At 33.7% G+C, this 23504-nt stretch overlaps 1 protein-coding gene and 1 long non-coding RNA gene across 3 annotated transcripts in view; one reads left to right on the top strand and one right to left on the bottom strand.

Annotated features, from left to right (window-relative positions):
* The window catches only part of LOC105319342 (voltage-dependent calcium channel subunit alpha-2/delta-3), a 99086-nt gene that overhangs the window by 31723 nt on the left and 43859 nt on the right, over positions 1-23504 (top strand). For both annotated transcript variants that reach the window (XM_066082499.1, XM_066082498.1), the window contains exons 3-19: positions 349-456; positions 1017-1076; positions 2656-2839; positions 7950-8081; positions 8873-8939; positions 10020-10170; positions 10526-10693; positions 11907-12014; positions 13096-13174; positions 14098-14147; positions 15892-16017; positions 16523-16579; positions 16865-17032; positions 17448-17546; positions 18031-18123; positions 22811-22872; positions 22978-23063. In XM_066082499.1, the coding sequence (XP_065938571.1) occupies positions 349-456; positions 1017-1076; positions 2656-2839; positions 7950-8081; positions 8873-8939; positions 10020-10170; positions 10526-10693; positions 11907-12014; positions 13096-13174; positions 14098-14147; positions 15892-16017; positions 16523-16579; positions 16865-17032; positions 17448-17546; positions 18031-18123; positions 22811-22872; positions 22978-23063 (1798 nt within the window). The remainder of the gene's footprint in view (positions 1-348; positions 457-1016; positions 1077-2655; positions 2840-7949; positions 8082-8872; positions 8940-10019; positions 10171-10525; positions 10694-11906; positions 12015-13095; positions 13175-14097; positions 14148-15891; positions 16018-16522; positions 16580-16864; positions 17033-17447; positions 17547-18030; positions 18124-22810; positions 22873-22977; positions 23064-23504) is intronic.
* Positions 19966-21376, bottom strand: LOC136274820 (uncharacterized). Its single transcript, XR_010713234.1, has 3 exons — positions 21029-21376; positions 20728-20853; positions 19966-20310 (listed from the first exon to the last, which is right to left on the bottom strand). It is a non-coding gene; the product is annotated as an uncharacterized lncRNA (long non-coding RNA).

Raw genomic sequence — 23504 nt, 5'->3', positions numbered from 1 at the left:
TTCAACTGAATGATTTTGTTACTTTCCCAATCTACATCCATCATCAACCTTCATAATGTTTAATTTATGTGACGTCGTATGGCGTAAAAACCATATGCAGTAAAACAGGGTTATAGCGAACACGCTTATCATGAATTGACGCTTACAGCGAAGTGAATTTCATTCCCAAAGACCCTATTACATGTTGAAAACTTGACGTATATACTGAATTATGCTTATAATGAAGTAAAATTGCCTGTCCCTGGGACTACGTTATAACTGTATCACGTATCAAAAATTTATTACAAGAGTGATATCCACTGCATATTGAGCTTAATATGTGATAAATATATTTAAATTTATATATAGGCCCACAGGCAGCTGACAACAGCTAAGGTGTTTGACCCCCAGGACCTGGTGGACAAAATGGCCCGTGAGATAGAGGAACTTCTGAAGACCAAGGTCAAAGCTGTTGAGGTAAAATTTAAAAAAATTTGAAAACTTATGGAAATCAATCATTGGTGCATTTTTCATTCTAGCATTTTATAGGGACAATAATGCACCAAATGCTCTAAATTTGTGATAGGTCTTACTTTCTTCCTTTACCGTGTGTAAAATTTGAATAAAACTATGGAAAATTTGAATGGCACAAATTTTAAAGTTTCGTACAATTAATGGTATCCTACATTGAACAGTTCAGGAATTGTTATTCTGCTAATGTTAATGATATATATCATTGTCAGGGGCTTTTTCAAAAGGCCGTTTTTCGAACATGAAACAGCGAATATGTCAGTGTTAGGGTAGTTTTCTCCATGCCCAATTCTATGAATTCAGTGATAATTCAGATAAGCTGTTCCTAGAACAACAAACAAATTCAACTGCTGCTGCAAGCTTAATTGCATGCATGCATAGCCAATTCCAATAAGAAGCAAAAAATAGTTGGTAAAACAATGCTATCCTTATGTTTAAATAAAGATTTTAAATTAGTCCATTTGGTTAAAAATAAGTGGTTATTTGTTGGAATTTTTTGTTTACAGAAATTGGTAAAAGCAGCAGAAAATGCCAGGAAAGACCATGAGTATAGGAAAAACTTGCAGGTAAAAAACCTCACAAGTAACTACCTCTTCTGGCAACATAGCAAACACGGGTATAAAACCTACACACTAATTACCTCTTCTGGCAACATAGAAAACACAGGTATAAAACCCTCAAACTAACTACAAAACCTCTTCTGGCAACATATAGCAAACACAGGTATAAAACCCACACACTAACTACTTCGATAGGCAACATAGGAAACGCTTGCAGGCAAAAATATACCCGCAAACTCAATATACCTCTTCTGGGCAGTATTGGTATTGGATCTCGTGGCATTATAGTAATGGTGGCTATATTTGATTAGAGTCAAGAGGATTGGAATGATAAAAGAAGAGTTAACGACTAATGGGTGAAATAATTATATCTGTGCATGACCAGATAAAAAAAAGGGAAATGTTTTGGGAGGGGATTTGACTTTGTAGTTAGAAACTTTTGCAATTAAGGGACTAAGAATTGACGGACTACCAAGTGGTTTTTAGGTGAACCAGAAAAAAAAAAGATATATGGGGACAAATTTGAATTTATTGCATTAGTGGACCCAGGAATTTACACGTGCTGTTTCTCGGAAGCAGAACATTTTATTTCTTGCCCTAATGGATTTTTTGCCGGTATCAATGATCAGCCAATGACACATCAGTGATCGCCGAGTCACAGCGATCCCTTCCCAATATTTGCTCAAGAGCTGTTCTTATTGAACCATCATCTCCTGATCTGTGGATCAGGACACAGAGAGAAAGAGATAGAAATTATCCCCGAGATATATGCCTTTTTCCCTCCCATTAAAATGTGCTTCAGGCACAGTTCTCTGTTGGCCAACGTAATCAATGGTATATCTAGCGTCAGGCAGCAGGCTATTTGTCATGGAGAGTGAGAACCCTGACGATGCTGCGACAATCGGAAGTGACGGCATCCGTTTATCAGTTATCAAGTAATGACCTGACTTTATCAGAATTATTAGTCCAGGATGCACAAACCCTTGCCTATTAGCTGTCATATCTTATGACTGCGTGATTTTATAAGGCACGCTTGGTTCTCCGTTTCTTCGGCGTCAGTTTTGTTGATGAACTGATTCTCGTTTCTTTAAATCATGAAATCTGGGTCAGATTCGCAACAAAAACTGATCAATTGAATTTTCATGCTGTGGGATTTTTTGTTGTTGTTGAAATCAATATCTTGCCTCAATATGATACATAGTTTCCATATTGTTATTGAGGCTATCATATTTCAGATTTAGTTAGTACCACATGCATCAAAATTTTATTTGAAATAAAAATGGCTGTTAATATTTTGGGGTTTATGGCGTCTAATTATGTACAAATAAAGGCTTATGGCTGAAAATGTATCTAAAAGTTCTGTTGTTCGGATAAGAACATGTAGAAGGGCGTAGAATGTTTAGGCTCTGCTCTGACTATTGCATCATGAAGAGATTACTAGAATATTGAAATCAAAACTGTCTCTGCTTCTATCTTAATCTCTTTTTTCTCTCTCTCTCTCCTCTACTGTAAATATCAAAATTTCATCGCAGCAGGTGTAACATGAACTACTAAAATAAATAGCTGAATTTTTTTTTTTTTGTAGCTTGAATATGTGAACAATAAGAAAGTAATAAGTCAGGAAGACATGGAGATGATGGGACTTAACTCATCGTCAGTCTTTGATATCTACTACATGATCAACTTGACGCAGGACACCCTGTTCAACGACGTCCAGATCAACCCAAACTACAGCACCATACACGTGCCAACCAATGTCTACGATCAAGGTAGAACCTGACACTGGTTCAACATGAACTTGATAAGTTGATCGAACCTCAACGCAATATAACTTTACACTGGTTTGTCATGAACTTGATATTTAGGAGGACCTTGATGCAATCTGACTTAAGGTGGCTCACTACACCGTGAACTATTTTCTCTAATCAGCAGAAAATTACTTGATTATGATAGATGTCTTTATGGATAAGAAGTATTTAAGTCAAATAGGCAAAAAAATATGCAATTTTGGATGAAAAATTACATTTTCAAAAATTTAATTCACTAAACATGAACAAAAGCTTCAGGCGGATTCGAACTCATGATCTGTGGTTCAGAAGCCCAATACTTTAACCACTGAGCTACGACAATATACAACCCAATTCAACGATATAAACAGTTTAACAAAACATTTAAATCGCCAACTTGTGATGTAGTGTCTTAAAAAGTAAAAGTATAGGTGTAGTGAGGTACCTTAAATTATATTTTCTTCACACTTCTGTATTTGAAGTGTTGCTGTATCAAATACGGGAGTGTGATGGAATATTTAAATATAAACAATAAAATGCTTTCTCTGATGATTCATTTGGGTTATGATAAAGGTAGTGGTCATTGCTGAAAAAAATTACATATAAACCCACTAACGTGGGTTATTTATTTTTTCTGCAAAGTCGCCACCTTCATATCCTGCATGAACTGCCAAAGAGCATTTCATTGTTTAAATGTATGCACCCTCTAGCTGTCTAAAGAGATGAGAGGTGGTTTTTGTAGTTTTTTATATAATGTGGAATCATTTAAATTTGTGGGGGCCAATTTTCGTGGATTGTTGGATTTTGGTTATTTGTGGAGATGTAATTTCGTGGATGCATCAATTTTCAGTTTCAGTAACGAAGAATAACTCTTTTTAAATTTGTTTTTGTTGTAAATGTTAATTTGTTGGGAAGAGCTACCCATGAATACCATGAAATTTAAGCCACCACGAATTCTTATGATTCCACAGTCCCTTTTTATCATTTCCATCTTTCTCTTCCTCTATTCATCGTAACCCATACAATATGAATGTCAAATTTTGGAATTATTTTTCTTTTAACTGGTTGCAATCCCTAAATTTTTTTTATTAAAATTAGGATCTTATTAAATACTGAATGAAACATAATAAAACATTGAATATAAAGATTGTGCCAATACATCCATGTTGTTGAAAAAAATTGATGAAAAAAAACTAGGCTTATCCATTTTTTGTTCTTAGACTACAAGAAATTGCAGACTGAATAAGAATAACAAGTCAATACCTGTATAAAACAGTTCATAAGGTGTGTAATGTTTATCTGTCTCTCATAGAAGGCAGGTAACCAAATGGATTCTTCATCTAAGAGAACATTCTTTTTGTCTCTTTTGTCAAGCTAAATGTGCTGCATTAAGATGAATTGGTATAACCTTTCAGTGAAGGAAATTGAATTTATTAATATTTGTTGGCCGAAATGGCTAGCATGTCCAATATGATAGCATGGGTTGAGGCAGTTTAATGGTTTCAATTATAAATCACAAAGTCTTTTTGAAAAAGTATGAAATTTGTTAGTGTAATTTAATGTTTACCATCTCAGTGTACTAAAAAATATAGAGATTTGATTTGTGAAGCCATTGAAATCGTTTATCACAACAAATTAATTATTTTCATGCAGTAAGTGCAACACATGCAAGCAATATGATCTGGCCATATTTTTTTTTAATGCCATTCATTATATAACTTTAATTGTGTTAAAACAATGATAGTTCATATTGAAGAAAGATAATACATCTTTTTATGAACTCACTTTTATAGATCTTTATCCAATGAATAGAATTGAATTATATTCAGCAGTTCATTATAATTACAGGCTTCATAAGTACAGTAACTGAAAAACATTCATACTCAAATACATGAACAATTAAACTTTCTGAACCATTTCCCCATGGATTTGCCTCTGTCCTCTTTATGTGTTTCTCTGTTTGTCCTTCTGTACATCACAAACATCAATTCTGTACATTCTTTCCCATATGAGTTATTTTTCAATCTGAATCTAATGTTTATATAGCCTTTGTTGTTTACATTAGTGTAATTGGACATGTTTGATCCCTAGATAATGCTCTCAAACATTAAATTTGATGGTAAAACACATCAAAGATCAAGAAAATTTAAACAAGTAAAACCATGCAGACAATCGGAGCAATTTCCTCAGCTGTTCAAACATTTATCCAGAGCAAAAATTCATCAACAGAACATGTTTTGATTACTTTGATCTTTAATCATTTATTTGTCATCGATGATGAGTTTTTCCCCCCTGGAATGAATTCTTGAAATGCACAGTGTTAATGGAATGAAGATTAATCAAGTCTCTCTGTGAGATATTTTATGTAGCTGCTAAAGGTTTTGAAAAATTTCACCTATCTGGCACAAGAAACGCATTTATTTTTATCACTGACCTTGACCTGTGACCTGTTTTCTAGAGTGTCTAAAAGCATTTTTTCATTGACCTTGACTTATGACCTGTTTTCTAGAGTGCCAAAAAGCATTTTTTCATTGACCTTGACTAATGACCTGTTTTCTAGAGTGTCTGAAAGCATTTTTTCATTGATCTTGACCTGTGACCTGTTTTCTAGAGTGTCAAAAAGCATTTTTTTTTATCACTGACCTTGACTTATGACCTGTTTTCTCAAAAAGCATTTTTTTAACCCTGACCTTGACTTATAACTTGTTTTCTAGAGTGTCACAGTGTATCAAATTCAAAATTATAGGAAGTCTTTCTGTCTCTGATATTTTGTACAATTTAAGCTTTTTAAATATACAGATCAAGATCTTATTACCGGTACATACTGCAAGGTCTATACTTAAAAGAAAAAATAGGTCAAGGTCATATTCTCAAGTTTTTTAGAAAGAATTTTTGTTTAATTCTTCATTCAACTCTTCAGTGAGGAGAAGAATAATTTTTAACAAATGTGTTTTGATCTTCTAATTTAAACATGATTGAAATTTTCCCACTCATTTATTTTTTTAAGGCATATTGCAAACTATCTCCAGTTGTTAAAAACATCAACATATCAAAGTGAACTTCATGTTATGAATACTAGAAGAGAATTTAAATTCTTTGATTGTGGTGCAAGCGTGTTGCATGCCATATTGTGTATATCTGGCTGCATATAGCTGTTTCACCCAGCTTCTGCACCCTAAAAGGATTGATATCACAAATGGAGTCGACACGATATGTCTAGTACGTAATAAAGATGGTTAGGTAATCTGCAAGTTGTAGTGTGATCATTATATCATATGCTAAGCTAGAGTGTTTTGAATTATTAGGCTGGGAATTGGGAGTATTGATTACTGGAGGCATTTGGTACACAGTAGGTAATTATTTAAAACAGGAGGCTGATTGTGATGGAGATTACAATGTTTGTCAAATTAAAAAAAAAAAAAAAAAGATTTGAAAGCATTATATTTCAGACTTTGGCCCTCATCATGATGGGTTTTTTTTTTGGTGGTAATCCGAGTTTTTAAAGTGTATAATAAAGTCATTAAGCAATACTATCACGGTAACCATTTTTTTTTTCTTTTTTGCAAGTGGATGAATTTCATCATTATAAGTAGCTTCAAAATAAGGGAAATGAGTCCTTAAAATGATTAAAAACCTAGGGAAATTGAACACTGTCCCATATTGTTTGAACTGATTTTTATAGCCGATTATACTGTGAGAACTAAAGAACTTAGTATCAGAAATGGCTGCATTGGCGTATTCCCGCATTTTCAGGGATACGAGCACTGATAGTTAGAGATATATGGTTTTTAAATCCCCTCACTGATTGGATTTTTGTTATCTTGTTAATGAGTAACACCGCCGCCAAGCAGTCCCTCTATCACTGGCTGATGTGTCATTTTCTAACCCAATGATCTGCAGATTTGTTGTAGTGTGCTGGGTTTTTTTTTTATGATCCTCCTTTCTTTTTTTTCCTTTTATTTCCTAACACATGATTTCTTCTTTGTGGATTTTAAAATCAACTTGATATTTTAATTGTGACTTGCCAACAGATTTATGGTCAAAACTGAAATCTGACTCTGGAACACTTTTTAAAAAACCTTTGGGTTAAATGTCGCACATCTTGTTATTTAATACTGTAAATTCCTTATTTTACGCAAGTACTTAATTCCGAGATTCAACCCTTTTTCATCAAATCGCAAGAATAAAAAATCATGAATGCCATTTTTTTATCAAAGTTTCTTGTAATTAACATATATCTGAAAAAAAAATGCAAGAATCTAAAATTTTTGATTTGTACTTCTTGTGATTTTACGCGGATATTAATTCCTTTTGTTTAATTAGGAATCTACAGTGCCCCCATGCAACTTGTATTTAACTCATCTTTCATGAGTCAGTCAGTATGTCACTCCTGTTATTTTTCTAAGTGCGACTCCTATCTTAAACCACTTAACAGAATTTCTTGAAATATGTAAGAAATAATTAAGGACATAATGCTTATATTGAGCAGGAAATTCTAGTTCAGTTCTAGTTTTTTTTTTTGGGGGGGGGGGGGGGAATTTTGGCACATTTGAATTGAAAATTTTGTTGTCAGCAGTTGTTATATAGTGACAAAAGTATAGATGTGCAAGTTTGCTGGAAGTTTTGATGTGATGATTTTTTTGAGCCCCCTTATTAAATAAAATGACTTTTAAAATTTCTATATCCACATAAACTTGAAAACTCTTGTTCTGTCCATTTTTTTCTCTTTAAACATGGAAACTCATGTTCTCTCTCTCAGCCATCCTTTGGTTGATGTTCTTGATCAATGACTTAAAATCTGGTTCAAATTTTTTTGGTAAATTTGAAAGTTTATTACTTTCATCACACTGTCAGTAAATGTTTAAGCAAATTAAATGAGTTTGTTTAATACAGTTAAACTTTCCTTATCTCAAACTAGACTGTTTAAAAACTTTGGTGTATCTGAATATTTGACATATCGAGGGTAAAATACTTACAAAGTAAGTGGTTGGGACCTACCAATCACTTCGATGTATACATTGTATTCGAGATAGCAGTGTTCGAGATATTGGAGTTCAACTGTATGTATTAAAAGACAAACTTTCTTTTTCAGCCCCGGTCATCCTGAATGGGATTCAGTGGTCTAAGAAGCTAGATCCAGTATTCAAACAGAACAGGAAGGAGACGTCCGACCTCCGCTGGCAGTACTACTGCAGTGCCGACGGATTCCTCCGGATTTATCCAGGTCAGAAATCTATCCAGATTTTTGTTTTCTTCAATTTCGTTTTCAGTCCAAATGATTATTTCTCTGGATTTCTCCAGGTGAAGAATATATCCAAATAGTTTGAACTTGCAAAAACGGACTGCTGTTGTTCATTCAGTTTTGTGCTGGCAATTTTATTTAGAATGTCAATTTTCAAAAAAATACTTCGGGATTCAAATTCTTGGATAATTGGTATTAACATGTATGAGTAATAAAATCTGTGGTTTCATAATAAGTTAGGTTTTAATTTGTTGGTAACAAGTACCTATGAAAACCAAGAAAGTTGAGACTCGTGCCCACAAATATTTACAGTAAAACATAGTTACAGGAAAAATGCCTTTAATGAATTGATGCTTACAGCGAAGAGATTTTCATACCTTGTGACTTTATTACATGTTGTAAACTTGATGGATTAACGGATTACCCTTAAAACGAAGCAAAATTGCCGTCCCTGGCACTTCGTTATAAGTGTGTTTTACTGTATTTAATGATTCAAAAGTAGTTTACCAGAAGAAAGAATCTTTGAATTTAGTTTATGCTAAGACAGTAAATGTATTCAATTCATTACAACATTAGTGAGCTCTTTGGGTTAAAGAATTTATTCCTATTTTTTTTGTCCTAATATGACTACAATTTGCATTATAACTTTAAGACCTTGCAAAGACAAAAACACAGACATAAAACATAAAAAGAATTGACACCAACACAACTAGCTGCAGCTTGATTGATCGATATATATTTTTAATATTCTTTCTTTGTGTTTTTTTGCTCAGGTGTGAAATGGCCGAAGAACAACGTAGAAGAGAGTGTGGACATGTACGACTGCAGAGTCAGAAGCTGGTATCTACAGTCTATATATTTAAGGAATAAGGAATCATTCTTTTTAGTATTATGAGGTGATAATTTCAGTCGAGGCAATTGGTCAAATCAATTAAAGCCCTAAGTGCTTTATGACAGATTTGATCATGCCCCAACCAAAATTCTCGCCTCATAATATTCAAAGAATGATTCCTTATTACTTATGTTAATATGTTAATATATTTCAGCCATTGTACAATTAAATGTTAAAATATAAATAAGCAAACCCTTCTGGCACCCCAATTATACGTCATTTGAAGTTATATTGGACTGTATAACACAAAATGGATAAGTAGTCCATCCAGGGTGTCATCACAGGTAAAGACACTGAAAAATGTAGATATATGTCTATAGAACCGGTCTGCTCTACAGTATATCTTGCTTTGACTATTTAAGGAGGCTGAAAAGTCAATGAATTAACCATCAGATCCATGCACCTTTAAATTCTATGTTTAGCCATAGAATAGGAATCAGTTAATAAGAAAAAAATCCAAATATTCTAGTTTTAAAATTGATGAACAATTTACTGCTTCTTTATGCGAAGCTCTTTGTTTTAAGGAGATCATTATAGTCCAAAAATAGCCATGGACATACCACCCTCAAAATGGGCTAAGCATGTAAGTTATGATTAAGGTTATTATGGCCAGTCAAAATGGTTGCCGATAGGTTTTATGACGTTTTAAAAATTTCTAAATGAGAATATCAAGGTTTACTAGTTAAAGGAGTTTTAGACCCAATTTTATATGAAGAACGTGTATTAAGATGAAAGACTGAAAACTATAAAGGAAACCAAGAAGATCCTAAGCGTTTTTCTCATTAATCTAAAGGCATGGTCAGATTAATTCTTTAACATTTGCCCCCCCCCCCCTCCCCTTTTCCTAATACTTCCACCCACCCATGCACACATATACCCATGATCTTAACTCTGACCAAGTAAATTTTGGAATCATATTGAATGTAAATGTCCTGTTTTGAGTGGATTTTCCTCCAAATTCTGAGTGCTTAACTTATCACATACAGGAAAACTACATCTGTCATTTGTGTACTGTGTTTCCTTAAAAGGTACATTAAGGCAGCCAGTTCTCCCAAGAACATGGTGATACTGGTGGACACCAGCGGAAGCATGAAAGGTCGTCGACGGATTATCACCGTCAAAACCATTCAGAAACTGCTAGAGACACTTAGTGACGATGACCACTTCAATATCATAACGGTAAGTCTCGTTGATATTATCCAATTTTGAGTCATATTGACATCATATTCTAGCGCAAGTAGTGTCAAATAATATCAATACGACAAATTGTGTTGATAGTTATAATGGTCAGTAATGTTATAAAAGTCATTATTTTTTCCACTTGATATGTAATCCTCGATTCTATTGGGTTTCAGTAAGTTCCATTAAATAACTTGAGCAAATTGCTTGTTCTTACTGTAAATCTTCTGATTCACAAGTAATCACTAAAGTATATAGCTTGGTTAATGTAAATTTTGTAATTAAAGATAAATTAAACATATTACTGCCAAAAATTCAGCAATAACAGTAACTTAAGTATTTCACTCGGTTCCAGTATTCCGACAAACCCCGTTACCTGGACAACTGTTTTAGTGGGACACTCATGCAGGCGAACATACAGAACAAGCAGCGAGCTGTCAAGCTGTTCAAGAAGCTCGAGATGAAAGACACTGGGGAGCTGAACCTGGCACTCGAAGAGGCATTTAAGTTGTTCAAGTCAGAGGTCAGTGATTGATGTAGCGGCATTCAAGTCAAAGGTCAGAGTTTGATGAAGAGATGTTAAAAGCCAGAGGTCAATATATGAAAGAGTTCATTAGACAAGCAGTTCAGTTCAGTGGTCAGTGTTTGATAAAGAGATGTTAAAAGTCAGATGTCAAAGTTTGATATGGAGGTGTTAAAGTCAAAGGTCAATATATGATACTAAACAGTTCAAGCTGTTCAAACCAGAGGTCAGTGTTTGATATGGAGGTGTTAAGGTCAGAGGTCAGTGTTTGATATGGAGGTGTTAAGGTCAGAGGTCAGAGTTTGATATGGAGGTGTTAAGGTCAGAGGTCAGAGTTTGATATGGAGGGGTTAAGGTCAGAGGTCAGTGTTTGATATGGAGGTGTTAAAGTCAGAGGTCGGTGTTCATTATTGAGGGGTTATAGTCAGAGATCAGTGTTTGATATTAAGTTGTTCATGCCAAAGGACAAAGTTTGATACAGTTTAGAAGTTCATGTCAGAGGTCAATATATGATATTAAGGAGTTCAAGCTGTTCAAGTCATAAGTCAGTGCTTGTTTTTATGGAGTCATTGATCAGTGTTTGATATAAAGGTGTTCAAGTCAGAGGTCCATTTGTGCACTTTAACATAAAACAACAGTGGTTTGATATACTAGAGGTGACGAGAATATTATAGACATGGTCTGGGTTTGAATCAAGATTCTATGATTTTCTTGTCAGATGACATCAAACTAAAGATGGACTGACTGCCACATTCTTATTTGATTCAGGCTAATCTCTGTTGCTCTGATGGATAATTAATATATGTCAAGGGATTTTTTTAAAAACACTTAAGAAATGAAGATTTGTTAAAATTGTTTTTTTTGCTGGTTAATAATAAAAAAAGCTAGAAAAATATGACTTAATCTTGAAAGTTAACAATTGTATGTAATATTGGGTATCAGATCTTCAAATCTTTGAAGAACAGTGATGATTGAGAAATATTTGTTATATCTTTGATATTGGAGCGTAATCAAGAGAAGTATACCCCTGAGATTCCCTTGGTATTCAAAAATGGATATCAATACCCTGTAAAAGGTTTGGCTTATAAATAAGTGAATCACATTTTTCTGGTTAAAGCCGCTTTAACAGCAAGGTCCAATTACTTAGAGAGCAATGTTCCGAAATCATTTTGGTTGCGGTCGTGGTTACGATTTTTTAAATTTTTTCTCGCAGAAAAAAAAAGGACAAGAACAATGCAACAAGGCCATAATGGTGATCACAGACGGACCGTCAGAAACATATAAAGAAATCTTTGAAACACACAATTGGCCAAATAAAACGGTGAGTTGATAGAATGTTTGTGGTCTTAAATGAAGGACGAGTTGGTTTTTTTTCTATTTTCATTATACTTTGGGTTCTAATTTCCTCAGGGATTTAGTTATGAAAATCTCATTCATAATTGTTTTTTTTTTCTACTGGAGTAGATGCAATATAGTTCTAATTTTTATGTTCGTAAAGAGTGCTATGACGTTGGCGTGTGCATTATTAGTCCCCGGAGAGGGTCATTATTACTAGGTCTGGAAAGTGTTTAGCAAAATCTAAAAACGAAGACTGACAACAAGTGAGAAAGTGAAGTAGACAAAAAAATCTATAATAACTTATTTTTGTCCATATAAACTTGGCAAATTGGAATTATTCGCCTTGCGGGAATGAAATCTTGGCAATAGTATATAGATGAACTCACTGGTAGGGTGTGAGTCTTTCACGCTATGAAGGCAGACATCATGCAAGGCATTCTGTTGAGAGCGAAAATTTATGACACAACATTGGCCATTTAGTATTTTGCTCTTTTTTTCTACCATTTGTTCTTTTTTTATGGGGAAGGGAATGTCCAAGAGGGAAAAACGATATTTGTTTTGATTATCATGTTGATCCATCTTAAACAGCTGGAAATATTTTTTCAGTTTATATTAAATTGTGCCGCCATGTTGTTATGGCCACACCAATATAATTTCTTGTTCATCTGACATTCCATGGAAAAGGGTACAAGCGGGCGAGCGATTAAAAGAAAAAAATATTTTTTTTTTTAGCATAAAATTTTAAGGGGTTACATATTAAATAAATTTGATGGGACAGTAATATTTCTTCTACTTGTTTCTGATTTATAAATTAAAACTATTAAAAAATGTGAAAAAAAGAGCAGACATAGAACAGAAAGCATGGCAAAATTTCCTGGATGCGGGAAATTTATAATAATATTATTTGTATAGTTTTTAATCATTTAAAGACAAGTGCGTGGGGTCCGACGAACAAGAAATTATATTGGTGTGGCCTATGTTATATTTGATGAAATATTTTGATGTCATTTTATCTCAAGTACATGTGTTGGATAAATTAGAATCTAAAGTAACATCTTTTTTAGGTGAGGCTGTTTTCTTTTCTGGTTGGTCGGGAAGTAAAGGAGAATAGGTACGCCAAATGGATGGCCTGTGCCAACAAAGGTAATTATTGGGGTGAATGAATTTCTTCCTTTGTATAAGAACTTCAAAGTTTTGTTTAAACATGAGAGAAGACAGCTGAGACCTGGGCATTCAATTAAGCTGCTAAAAGATAGAAATTAAGCAGGGTCCCCTTTGACCATGCACTGACTGCTTCATTGTATTCTTTTGAGAAATTCGCCCAAAGTATAATTATACACCGAATTCCCAATACTCATTTTCTGTGGTATGACTAATAAAGTATGAAATAGAAGACCCTTTGATAGTACCTCAGAGAACAAAAATCAATTTTTGGTTCAGTGATAAAAAGATAATGTCTCAGAAATAGTGGCACCTTAAACATGAATTGTTTGAAAATAAATACTGTTGTTTCATTAATATTCAAGGGCATCAATTTTCGTGGATAAAGTGAAAATCACAGTTTCAAGGATACGTAAATTCGTGGCCAACGATCCTATCAGTACAAAATGTTAATAAAAATTGCACTTCAATGAACAATTAATTTAGTGTATCAACTTATCAACGAAATCCACGAAAATTGGTATTCAACGAAGATTGATGAAACCACAGTATTGTATACATGGTTATTTTCACCCTTTGTAATTTTCGCCCTTCTACACTTGCAAACAGTTTAGCCCCATCTTGAATTCGCCCAGACACGCCAGTTGTGTTTGAAGAGAGATAAGTTGAGATATTAGAATTTGCCCAGTTTTAAATTTTTAAAAAGGACAAAGTGGGCAACTAAGGGGTGGAAATAAGACGGGGGCAAATATTTCCCTGTATAGAGTATATATTTAAATTACATATACTTAAAGGAATATACTTTGAAGCAAAAATGTGAGATAGTAGATTCAATAAAAAAAAATTTTGACATCCTTAATGATTTAAATACCTGAAATGTTAACTCTGAGGATTTTTTTTAATAGGATATTACACTCACATCTCAACACTGGCAGATGTACAAGAAAGTGTTCAGGTAAATTGAATGTTTGCATGGATTGACTTAGGTTGAACGCAAGTGGATTTTAAGTTAAACACAAGTGGATTTTAAATTAAACACTAGTGGATTTTAAGTTTAACATTTAGTCTAGTGCAATTTTAGTCATACTCAGAACAATTGTAATCTTATACATTACTGTAGGTTCTAAAACTTTCCCAGAACAAGATTCATAAACTATATTCCAAAAAATTTTTTGCACAAAAAATATATTGTTTTTTGTATGGATGGAACTGACTCAATGGTCCGTATTTCCCAGTTTCTTGTGGTGCTACTGTTCTGCAGGCTTTCTGGGTAATAATGTCATTGGATCCCCATGTTAAAATTTTATGAAATGTACCCTAATTGTGAGGTTTTCTCACAAATGAACAATCTTATCAGCTTTATGATGATATGTTGTTTGTATAATAAAATCAATAAAATGATGCAGATGACACCTTGATATTTCCAAAACACAAACTATGTACATGACTATACTTCATTAAGAACAAAAATTGCAATACAGACTGACAGTCATTATCTGTATCAGACCAGATGTAAAAGTAGGTGTTTAACAGAAAAATGCAATTAATGCTTTTGGATATTTAACACAGGAAAGAGATAGGGATGGAAAAGTAATTTTCTCATCAAATGAGACTTAGAAGCATGTGGAAATGATTAAATGTAAAACCACTTGTGATTGCGACTAGAAAGGCTTTCATAATGAGAAAATCTTTGCGACACCAAGAATCAAATTAAGAGAAGCAGAGAGATTGGAAGATTTTGCAACTGAATATTGGGAATTGCTGCATTTAATCAAGAAGGGAGGGGGTAAAAAGTCAAAATTCATTCTCATCTCTCTCTCTCAAACTCCACTCATTTATTTCTATTTCACAATGGTGGACAGATTAAGTCTGCAAAATGCCTCTGTAGGATAGTCATTTCTGAGAACAAAGGAATCGTGAATTGTCCCCTGGGTATGTCATTTATCTGGAAATATGTTGATTTGGTGTCAATAGCGATAAACGCGCTAAATTCTGTCTGAGATTACAAGGCGATCAGTCGCTGATGGAGACATGTAGGTATATCATTTGGGCTGTGTGCTAATAATTATAAGGCGGGCATTTTCACGATTCTCTGCTCCGAGATTCATCAAAGAGAGCTAATCAATGCAATCAGCGTCTGATCAAGAATGAGGCAGGCTGTCCAGTTTCCATGTTCTCTGTTTTATCCCATTTGGTAGGGAATGAAATCTCATTCAAATTCATTTTAATAAATACATCAATATTTCATGAAAATCAGACTGAGTTAATCGTAGCAATTGGAACTTATTTCCTTTCTATGTAAATATTTTTATGAATGGAATTTTTTTTCATAGCCCAACATAGTATCAAAACAAATTAAAGCTACTCATTTATTGTTGCTCCAGTGAGGAGATAAAATGGATTTACAGACAAACAATATTTTATCAATTTGTACAGTACCTCTTTAGAATTGTTTTAATCTAACTCACTTCCTTTATGATTTTGAATTGGTTCCTCAATCCAACCCCCACCACGTTTTCCAAAAATCTCTCCAAAGAATTGTCTAATGTGTCCTGCATATATTTTAAATAAATGAAGGTTTTGAAAATATGATCCTGGTTTTATTTACGAGAGGTTCATGGAATTGTTTCAATTTTTTTCAGTATGATCTGGGAGTGTTTTTTATTTAGCATTCTTCAACTCTAGTGCTGTTTTTTCAGTATTATCTTCGAGTGTTGAGTCGTCCAATGGGGATGGCCCACAGAGAAGGCGGTCTTTCTAGAACCCCTAAATGGACACCGGTGTACACAGATTATACGACGGAGGTTACACAGAACCTCAGGGAGGTACACATACTTTCCATTCCTAATTATATGTGAGAAATTAATGTCGGCATAAAATTGCCTGAAGCACTCCTAGAAAGTTTTAAAATGAATTATTTGCAATACTAAGTCCAGCTTTTGTGGAATTTATTATTTAGCCGATTTTTAATTCGTTTTTGGGCTTCTCCAAACTTTATTTCACGTGTTGATTTTTTATTTAAGTTTTTTTTCTCCACTTTTCATTTTAACGATAGTAAGATAAATTAGTGAGAGCTAAAATTTTAAACTTAAATGCATTACATGCAGTAAAGTTACGGTATGCAGGTTAAGGAGAGGGGGGCTGACACTTGCATTCATGCCCATCAGAAGGAAATTGAAATATAAAAACAAACACCAACTCTGTTGAACACCCTGTGTGGGAAATGTTGAAGTTGACAACAAATGCATAGAATTGGTAGTTAATTTGTGTTGAGCTTCAGTAAGTGACTCATTGGCAGCATTCCTCTTATTCGTTGTTTTTGATTGACAGGGAGTGGGCCTGGTTATCTCCGTGTCCATGCCAGTGTTTGACACCAGTAATTCATCGGTAAGTTTATGAAAAGTTCTTTTAAACATTTGAGTAACTCTCTTTTTTGAATTCCAGCAAAATAATGAAATAATATACAAAATGATAATGACTGTTGCATTGTATTTTTGCCTAAGAACTACCGGTTACTTCCCAGGGTTAAGGTAGTTTTGATTTTTTGGTATATGACTATCCAAAGTTTTACATTTCTCTAAGACAGGGAAATTTTGTCGATCAATTATGCTGAGTTTACCATCAAACAATTTCCTTTCTGTGTTTGCACGATGATCTCTGTTAATCTACTAGGCTACTGGTGGGCGATTATTGGGGGTGATGGGGACAGACATACCAATCCAAGAAATCACCAATCTGGTGCCCAAAGGCAAGCTTGGGGCCAACGCCTACACCTTTATGTACACTCACCACGGATATGTACTGTTTCATCCCAACATGAAGCCCATGTACCATAAGATAGTAAGTAGAGTGCCATTCAATTGGCTCCATATTTGCAAGCTTTCATTTTCTGAAACCCATGTCTATGCTGTCTCGTAAGCGTATTCAAAACTGGTCATGGGTTAAATCCAACAATGTCTAGTTTTTGAATTGATACAAATTTTGTGTGAGCTTTAAGTTTTGTTTTTTATGTTAAAAGAAAAGAAAAGCAATTAAAAAAGTTTTTTTTGAATTTAAAAAATGATTTTATCGATATTTACGTTAAAAAAATCTGTACTGAAACACAACCTGAAAACAATTTCTTGTCATTTTTTGGTCATTTTAGTATTGGGTTTGGACAGAAAAGCTATGCTACTATACCTATAGTTCAGAATTTTTTTTTACATTATATGATTATGCAGAAATGTATAGATGTTGATGATGTATCCTTTGATAGAAAGGAAGCACATCAGCTGAGAAGGAGTTCCGTCCCTTTTTTAACACCATTGACATCACAGAGATGGAGTACGCTGTAGATCATGAAGAATTACACGAGGTACGGGAACTATATTTCCTCACTCCACAGGTTTTATTACTGTGGTTTCATCAATATTCGTTGAATACCATTTTTCGTTGATTTCGTGGTTTAGTTGATCCACGAAATTAAATGTTCATTGAAGTGCCATTTCTATTCACACTTTGCATTGATAGGGTCATTGGCCACGAATTTACGTATCCTTGAAACTGTTTTTTTCACTTTATCCACGAAAATTGATACCCTTGAATATTAATGAAACCACAGTATCCCCTTAGAGGGGATATAGCATCACTGATTGTGTTAGTGTGGGTGTGTCAGTGTACAAAAGCTTTTTGGCAAGATTGAATAAAAACTTAGCACCTAAATTCCTTAAATTTTGAATATGCATGTACTTATAAAGCATTGTAATAAGTCAAGCTCTATTCATTTTCAAAGTTAATGATGAATGTTTTCTAGAGATATACAAAATTTAGCTAACATTACAAAATTAATTTTGTTTCAGTTTAGACAAAAATTACTAAGTGCCTCAAATCGAGGGAAAATCAAGCTCAAAGTGAAAGTGCCTTATGACCGATCAGTGCCTTATGACAGAATGGTAGGTTCCAATTATTCTTCCTTTATCTAGTACTTGGAAAATATTTTTCTACAATGAGAGTGTTAATTTAAGGTGGTATGGGACACCTCCATGTTGTGATGTATTGTTTATTGAAAGAAACAATATTAAAATGAAGTCTAATTATATCGGCAGTTTCTTTCTCCGTATTGTCACTTAACAGCGTAGCGCAGTGGGTTAGAGGGTTTACTACGAATCTGTAAGTCATGAGTTCTAATCCCGCTAGGGGTTTTACATTTTTCACCTCTCCAAAAAATTTCAAATTTAAAGCTATTTTTGGATAAATATTGTTTAAAAATTCTAAACCGGTGAAAGTGTTCTAATTTCCATGTATCTAATCCACATTAATATCGACAGATGTTCCATACCACCTTAAGGAAATAAATTGCAAAATCGATTTTTGGTAATATTATAGACAATGACACTGGGAAATGTAAATTTTGTCATATAGCTACGTTGTTAAACTATACTGTACTGTAAAACATGGTAAAAGCAAAGCACCAGTGGCAAGAAGTTTTGATTCACCATAAATTTAATGTAATTTGTTACATCCAATCAGTTTTCAATACATTTTTAAACCACTTGGTATTGAAAGTGAAATGGACATGCATGAATTGGTGTTAAGCTCAGGGTTGTTATACTCTAGATTCCTTATATTATTTTACGCAGATACCTAATTCCGTTATTCAACCATTTTGCATTAAATCACGAGAATATAAATTGCGAACGCCAAAATTTTATCATAGTTTCATTTAGTTTAGTCTGAGAAACAAAAGCGAGATTTTTAAATCCGCAAAAAGTGCCTCTCGCAAATTTTAAGCTAATTTAAAAGCTAATTCCTTGCATTTAATTTGGAATCTACAGATGCAATGTTTTACTGTTTTCGGTTTCTTGAATAATTTGGGCTTATGCATTCCTGCTTCACACTGGGGCTATTTAAACAATAAAATGCTTTCTTTGATGATTCATGCGGGATATGAAGGTAGCAACATTGCAGGAACAATACATAATCCGCGTTAGCAAGTTATGTAAATTTTTCCAGCAATGATCGCTACCTTCATAACCCGCATGAATCATCAAAGAAAGCATTTTTGTCCCCCGCCGCAACACGGAGCAGAGACATAGAAATGCCGGGCGTCCGTCCGTGTGTCCGTCCGTCACACTTTTTTGTAAGCGCTCTCATGTGTACAAATTTAGACGGATTTTCATTAAATTTATACCAAATGTTTATATCACTATTACCTTGGTCAAGTTCGAAAATCAGCATTGGTCGATACTTTTTGTTGGAGTTATGGGACTTTGACCACAATAATGACTCTGTTTTATCCAAAAATTGAACTTGTAAGCGCTCTCATGCCTACAAATTTTGACGGATTTTCAATAAATTTATACCAAAAGTTTATACCACTAATACTTTGGTCAAGTTCGAAAATCAGCCTTGGTCGATACTAGTATACTGCTTGACCGGCGGGGGACCCAGGAATTCTGTTCTTGTATTGTTTATATTAACGTCTTTCTTTAACTAATTAATAAACTGAATGATTATGAAAAGTTAGTAAAATTCACTAAATTACTGTTAATGTACAAAAGTACGTTAGCTAAAGGAAACAGCAAAATCGACTCCTGTGAGACTTTGAGTCTGGCATCGTCATGATTATTTCGTGCAGTTTGGGATTTTACTAAGGTCGCTGAAGGTTCAGACCAATTGATAAACAAGGCGTGTCAATTTCAGTCCTGTCACTTTCAGCCGCTGTAGATTTCGACCAATTGATAAATAGGGCGTGTAGATTTCAGTCTGTCTGTTTCTACAGAGCTATGAATTAAGGTGGATCTCTACACCAAATAAGTGTAGGAGATTTTTGTTGCATGCATTTGTTACCAATACTAGGCACAGTATTCAACAATAATATACCTCAAAATACAATACACTATTTTCTAGAGAATTTTTAAAATATCAGTCTGGTTCCAGATAACCCCTTATTAATCACATTTTTAAACATTCCTGTTTTAAAATTCTTATGAAAGTGAAATGTTATTAAGTTTAGAAATGAAAAACAAAAAAATCATGAATGAAGTTTGAATGATTTTTATTGGAATCCACATAAATATGAAACTAAAATATAAAAAAATTCTATTAAGGCAAACTGCTGGACAAAATCCCACAAAAACCTGAAAATATAAACAATATTCGTTGGTGAATGGGATGAAGAAAAGAAATTGAATGAAATTGAAAAATTAAAGGAAATACTTAATTATTGCAAAAATCTTGGTATGAAAGATCCTGTTTAAGAGTTGTCTTTCTTTATTTTACATGGTCTCAAATATCTTGGGATCAATTTTTTAATTAATAAAAATCACGAAGAAAAAGTAAAAAAGGAACAAGTTTATGTTAAATATGTAGATATAAGATAAGTAGTGCTTATGATAATGTTTGAAGCTGAAAAATCATATTATTGATGAATGCATTATATATATTTAACTCTTCAGAACAAAATATTAGTAGTTAATTATATTATAAACTGCCTTTTACTTTTTTTATATACAATAGCAATTATAAAAAACAACCATACGCATATTAATATATACATTAGATGTCCATAGTGATACACATGCATGTGTGGAAATGAAAAACATGCTCCTTTTCAGAATTCTGTCTTTCCCTCATTTGGTTTGCAAATCCGGGCTTCCACTGCTATTGCTACCTAGTTGTATCTATTTTAATCAAAATACATTAGTTTAATGTCAAAGTTTCAGTGAAAGTCTTTTACTGCAAATGTTTTTTTTTAATTTGAGAAGTTAGGATCAATTCAAGAGATCGTACTACGGTACTTTCGTTTTATATTCATCATACATATATAGTTTAAATGAAAATTTGACATCTGCTTACCTATATCGATAATCCGCCACATATGTATGATTGTCTGTTGCAGATGACATGACAAAAATGTGTTGCCAATAGCAGCAGAGCAGGGAAACGGTATATTATTTAGATTCCACGTTTTCCGTACAAAACAGCTGATAATCAATGTTAGTTAAAAGCTTTAAACAGGAAGAAAATTGACATATTTTCTAAGCGTTTTGGTGATTTCATTCCTATCTCACCTCCTTAGTTAGAAGAGTTCAATTAAACGGTGTATAGCTATTTTGTACCACGACATAATGTTATCAATCCGGAACACAATGGCGTTTCGAACGGAAGTCAGACATGTTTTGACGATGTAGCCTTCCACCTTAACTAAGTTTCCATAAGAAATAGAGGAAATTATGCTTGGTAGATGTAAAATTAATATAAATCTGTGAGTTCAAACAATCTTGATAGCATGCAGGGATAATATCCATCTCTAGTATACTGTATATTCCTAATTAAATGCGAGGAATTAATTTCCGCGTAAAAACGCAAGATGCAACCATCGCGAATTTTAAAATCTTGCTTTTATTTTTCAGGGAGTATTGAACTATAGAAAATTATAACAAGTAATTGGTGCTCATAATTTAATATTCTCGCTTGATACTAAACAGCGGAATTGAAGAATTAAGTACTCGCGTAAAATAAGGAATTTACAGTACTCATACCTCAGATCACTTAATATTTAAATTGGATTGCTGTAGCAAGTGATCTTTAAGTAGACAGTGGGATAAATTATAAAATAATTGATGAGGTTTGGAAAACTGGAGAAATTTGGTGGGTGGTCATGCAGGAAATGTCAGCAAGACTGTCCATCAGGTTAAATTCCATTGATACACAATCATAACCTTAACAAAGTTTTTCAAGGTACAAAGAATATGTACTATTATTTTTGAAACATTTTAATATGTATACATGACAATCTTACACCCTCTTTTGGCAAAATTAAAAGGAGCCAAACAAAACTTTAACTCCCATTGTTTTGAGTAATACATGACTGTATGGACTTTGGGCTAATCCCCAAGGAAGGAATACATACTGTGGAATCATTAGATTTCGTGGTGGCTCAATTTTCGTGGATTTCGTGGGTTCCCCTCATCCACGAATTAACATCCTCCTCGAATAGTATATTAGGGTTATGAAGTCATATTTCGTTTTGTAGGTATAAGAAAATACACGAAATTACGTCCCCACGAACCTATAAAATTTCAGGAATCCACGAAAATTGATGATTCCACAGTAATTGCTTCTTAATACCATTACTTGGGAAAACATTCAAAATTACCCAACATTTACAGTACTGTAAATTCCTAATTAAACGCGAGGAATTATTATCCGCGTGAAATCGCAAGAAGTATATCTCACATGTTTTAAAATCCTGCTTTCATTTTTCTGACAGATCTGATGTAAACTGTTTGGAAATACAATGAAAAATCGATGTTCGCGATTTTATATTCTCGAGATTTGAAGCAAAACGATTAAATTGCGAAATTAAGTACTCGCGTAAAATTAAGGAATCTTAAGTATGTGCATGTTAATACAGTATGCCAACTTCTTTTTATTAAGAAATTTTTCTTTTATTTTTCTGATTTAATTTTATACAAATGTTTGCATAAACATGTTGATGGCATATTTAGTCTCTTGACAATGTTTAAAAAATTAGCTTTTAAAGAGATTGGAAAATGAAATTAAGTTTGTTAAGCTAATTGAGACGATCGTTGTTTAACTGTGTATTTACTGCACATGCTGCTGTTTGTGTTTTAGAATCGAGTAGAAGTGGTCACCCACTCGTACTACACTGCTTCCATCACAGGAACACCTTATAAGTGAGTAAGAATAAGTGGCCATTTTTCTTTACCCATAACAAGCCCTGCTATATGTTATGGATTGATAATACATAATTGTGTGTTTTTTCAAATTCTTTTCTCTAGAATTGCCATTGCTTTGCCATCATACAGTTCCAGGAGATCCAAGCTCACTCTCATGGTGAAGAAGTTTGACAGGGTCTGTGTAAATGGTAATAAGAAACCTGTTTATCGCTTACTGTATGCATGCAGGGTCATTTTCACACTGCATGTGACTGTATAATTTTTTGCACTTCTTTCACTTGCGCAGAGTTTTGCCCCATCTTGAATTCACCCAGACAAAATAGTTTTTCTTGCGTGAATCGCCCAGTGTTTAATTCACCTGCTGACAAGGGTAAAAGGGATGAAAGTTTCCCTGTATACAGTGTAATTTTTCACACTAAGATCAAAGAGACCGACTTGATGGTCTGTAGGAAGAAAACATTTAACCATGACCGTATCTTTGAGTCCATTTTCTAGATAATTATGTACTGAAAGATAATAATACTTGTGTCTCTGATATATTGAATATACAGGTGTTCTTGGGTCTGTTTCTCTGACTATATTGATGTCGACTTCATCTTTGAATGAAACAATATTTGGTTAGAGTAAAG

Source organism: Magallana gigas, chromosome 4 (genome assembly GCF_963853765.1).
Source record: "Magallana gigas chromosome 4, xbMagGiga1.1, whole genome shotgun sequence".
Lineage (NCBI taxonomy): Eukaryota > Metazoa > Mollusca > Bivalvia > Ostreida > Ostreidae > Magallana > Magallana gigas.
The sequence above is the reverse complement of the archived record's forward strand: the minus strand, read 5'-3'. Positions and strand labels throughout refer to the sequence as shown.